The sequence below is a fragment of the Notolepis coatsorum genome (genome assembly GCF_963971535.1).
Source record: "Notolepis coatsorum genome assembly, chromosome: 8".
Classification (NCBI taxonomy): Eukaryota; Metazoa; Chordata; class Actinopteri; order Aulopiformes; family Paralepididae; genus Notolepis; species Notolepis coatsorum.
Window position 1 is genome coordinate 131,197,762 of NC_140172.1, and position 3,543 is coordinate 131,201,304.

The following is a 3,543-nucleotide window of genomic DNA, read 5'->3' on the forward strand; positions in this document are numbered from 1 at the left end:
GGCCCACCACTACTGTGTCGTCAGCAAATTTGATGATTGTGTTGTTGTTCCGCTGAGCCACACAGTCATGTGTGTACCGGGAGTAGAGGAGGGGACTCAGAACACAGCCCTATGTTGAGGGTGATGAATGAGGAGGTGCAGTTGCCTGCTCTCACCACCTGGGGTCTACCCGTCAGGAAGTCCAAGACCCACTGGCAGCTGAGGTCATAGTTCAAGCCCAGGTCCCTGAGCTTGGCTATGAGTTTGGAGGGGACTATGGTATTGAATGCTGAGCTGTAGTCGATGACAGCATTCTCACATAGTTCCCCTGCCTCTTGTCCAGGTGTGATGCTGCTGTGTGCAGCACATGGGCTATGGCGTCCTCCGTGGACCTGTTGGGGCGGTATGCAAATTGCAGGGGGTTTAGTTACTGTATTGTACCCATTCTGCAATCTGTTAAATAAAGTTCATTCATTAATACTTTTTGGAAGAAGTAACTAGTAACTGTAACTAGTTACTTTTTTTAAAGTAACTTGCCCAACACTGGTGACATCACAACGGAACATGTTTGAGGGTCATTTGAATAATAAATATGTTGATATTAAAAAAAATATAAATAAATGATAAAAAAAACTACATAAAACAATGATACAAATTATAATAAAATATTTAAGTAAAATGTATAGAAATAAAGAAAAATAAGACTATGAAATAAAGATAATAATTCATTTAAAAGCTATTTTAAAAAGGTACGTTTTGAGCAGTGCCAACCGAGTCTGCTGTCCTAACAGACTTGGGGTCTGTAGGGTAAGCACTTATTCCCTCCGCACTGAACATTTATGGAGATGTATGGGCCTTTTAAGTCAGTGATAAAAGTGTCTTTCAAGGATAAGTGAGCTCCTGCACTGATTATTATTGTTCAATATTCAATATTTGATCACCAAAACCCCCCAAAAAGCATAAAAAGGCCCCCCCCCCCGCCCAAAAAGGGCCCTTAAAAATAGCACAGGCCCAGTGCCCTTTTCAGCCTTTGAGCACCTGCCCCTCTAAAGTCCTGTGCACGTCCCTGATGTAGATACTATATAAACAATACATACATTTTTTTAAAGGGTACATTTTAGGGCCTTTACTATTCATCCTTTATATTTATAATGAGATGGGAGAATGTCGATGCTTCACTGCATAATGTGGTGCTATATTTTATATTTTTAACTTGACCTTCTCTCCCCAGCAACCTCCTGCAAAGCCTCACCTTCCATCCTCTTTCTACCTTTTTACCCTACCCTCCAATCTCCCCCAATCTCATTCAATCTAGTTTGCTGCAGCTCAAATGTATCCCCTTGCCCCACTTTGCCTTTTATGTGTCTGTCTGAGTTTTGTGTATTTTGTATGTTTGTTTTTGTTTTGTTGCCATTTTGGCCAGGTCTTGCTCGAAAAAGAGATATTTGATCTCAAGTGACTACCTGGTCAAATAAAGGTTAAATAAAAAATTAAAAAATTTAAATCCAATTGAGTTTTCTTGTCACAAACATTTCATGTACTTCTGACAGCTTCCATGACTTGTACAGTATAGGTTGACTGTCATATCACGTGTTTTCTGACGTGAAGATGAATGCATCCCCAGATAATTATTTATATTCATTGAGTCAGAGGAAGCAATTAAACAGTTGGCAATTGGTAGAGCACTGCACAGACAGCAACGCAAATACTGAGTATAGAGGAATCAGAGGTTAAGGTAATAACCACAAACTTTCTTTCTTAGAGTTTCTTTTAATCATTTTGAGTTGTACTCAATATATGCCGTTACGGTTCATACTGTATTCCAAATGCTGCAGTGGATAATTGAGGGGTAAGGAAAACGTTATTTACTCCAGGCAATAAACTTCTCTCGGAAGGAATATTTAAATAATTAACAATGTTTAAATGGCTGATGTGTCGTAATCCATATATTGTGCCAAGGTTATTTAGACTTAAATGTGTAACATCTCTTTATTATGTCTTCTCAAATTCCCCTCTTCCAGATAGATGGAAAACTACACTTTCAACAGCTTCACACTCCAGCTTGAGGGACTAAAGATCACAGAGACATCCATGTACCCCGTCTTCTTTTTCTTCATGTTCTCCTATATATTCATCTTGGTCACTAATGTGGGGATTGTAGTTCTGGTTTGGTTTGAAAGGAGCCTGCACGAGCCAATGTATTTACTTTTCTGTAACCTGCCAATCAATGACATCGTTGGCAACTCAATCATGATTCCCCGGCTGCTTAGAGACATCTTGTTGCCTCCCTCTGAACACCTCATCAGCTACTATGAGTGTGTGGCCCAGGCCTTTACTACACATATGTTTGGCACTGCCTCACATACAGTACTCATGATCATGGCCTTTGACAGGTATATCGCCATCTGCAAACCCTTGCACTATGCTACCATCATGAGTAAGAAAATTGTGATCAAGTTGACTTTGTCTGCTTGGGGAGTAGCCTTTGGTCTTGTGGCCATTCTGCTTGGGTTAACTGTAAGACTAAACAGATGCAGAACTCGTATATCAAACCCGTACTGTGACAATGCCTCATTGTTCAAGCTGTCCTGTGATAGTGTGTTCATCAATAATGTCTATGGTCTCACATTCTCAGTGGTTCTGCTCACTGCCTCTATAGGCAGCGTGACTCTCACTTACACTAAGATCACAGCTGTCTGCCTGATTAGTAACAGCAAGTCTTTGAACAGTAAAGCCCTGAAGACCTGCAGCACTCATCTGTTTGTTTACCTGATAATGCTTTTCAGTGGAATGCTCATCATCGCTCTCCATCGCTTCCCCCAGTATTCAGATTATAGAAAAGTCAGTGCCATACTCTTTCACATAATTCCTGGTACTCTCAATCCCGTTATATATGGGGTGCAGTCCAAAGAAATACGCAAATTCTTGTCAAATGTATTCCAGTCCAAAAAGGTTTTGCCGTCATTATAACATGGATCCCACCCATATGAAAAAATATTGTATGGTTCGGATATGGCCAACATAAGGGGAGGTGCTACCCTTGGATAGGGAGGAAAGATCCTTTCATCTAATCTGAAATAAATTGTACACAATGAATATAGAATAGAAATATTTTGTACTATGACTTTCATTTATTTTTGTTATTGAATTAAGAAACAATCTGCACACACATATCTGTACAATAATAATTTTTTTTATTTATTTAGTTAATTAGAGGGCCATGCCCTCCTCAACATAGAATCAGAAAGGGTGCACTGAAATAGTTACAACAAATCAATTGATATTCAAAGCTGAAAAATTACACATTGCATTAACCTTCCACAATAAGCCTTTTCAGAGACAGAATTAACATCATTGTACTGGTTCTTTAAAGATCTGATGAAATAAAAAATGTTTTTCCCTACTCTACAACGTTTGTCTTTAAATATTGTATTTCTCTTCCTGGAAAACACTGCACTTGAGGGCGAACACAAAAAAATGTCCAATACATTTATATTTTGAACCGCATCCTCCAATGCATATAGGTACTTTATTGTGTTAATCAAGCGTCAATCAAATCGACCT

General features: G+C 39.1%; 1 protein-coding gene across 1 annotated transcript; it reads left to right on the plus strand.

Annotated features, from left to right (window-relative positions):
* Positions 1-2,004: 2,004 nt before the first annotated feature.
* On the plus strand, positions 2,005-2,949 carry LOC311233568 (olfactory receptor 52N5-like; the record flags this gene model as incomplete). The annotated part of the gene is made up of 1 exon (XM_084320534.1): positions 2,005-2,949. The coding sequence occupies one exon, from the start codon at positions 2,005-2,007 to the stop codon at positions 2,947-2,949; it is 945 nt and encodes a 314-aa protein (XP_084176660.1).
* Positions 2,950-3,543: the final 594 nt, after the last annotated feature.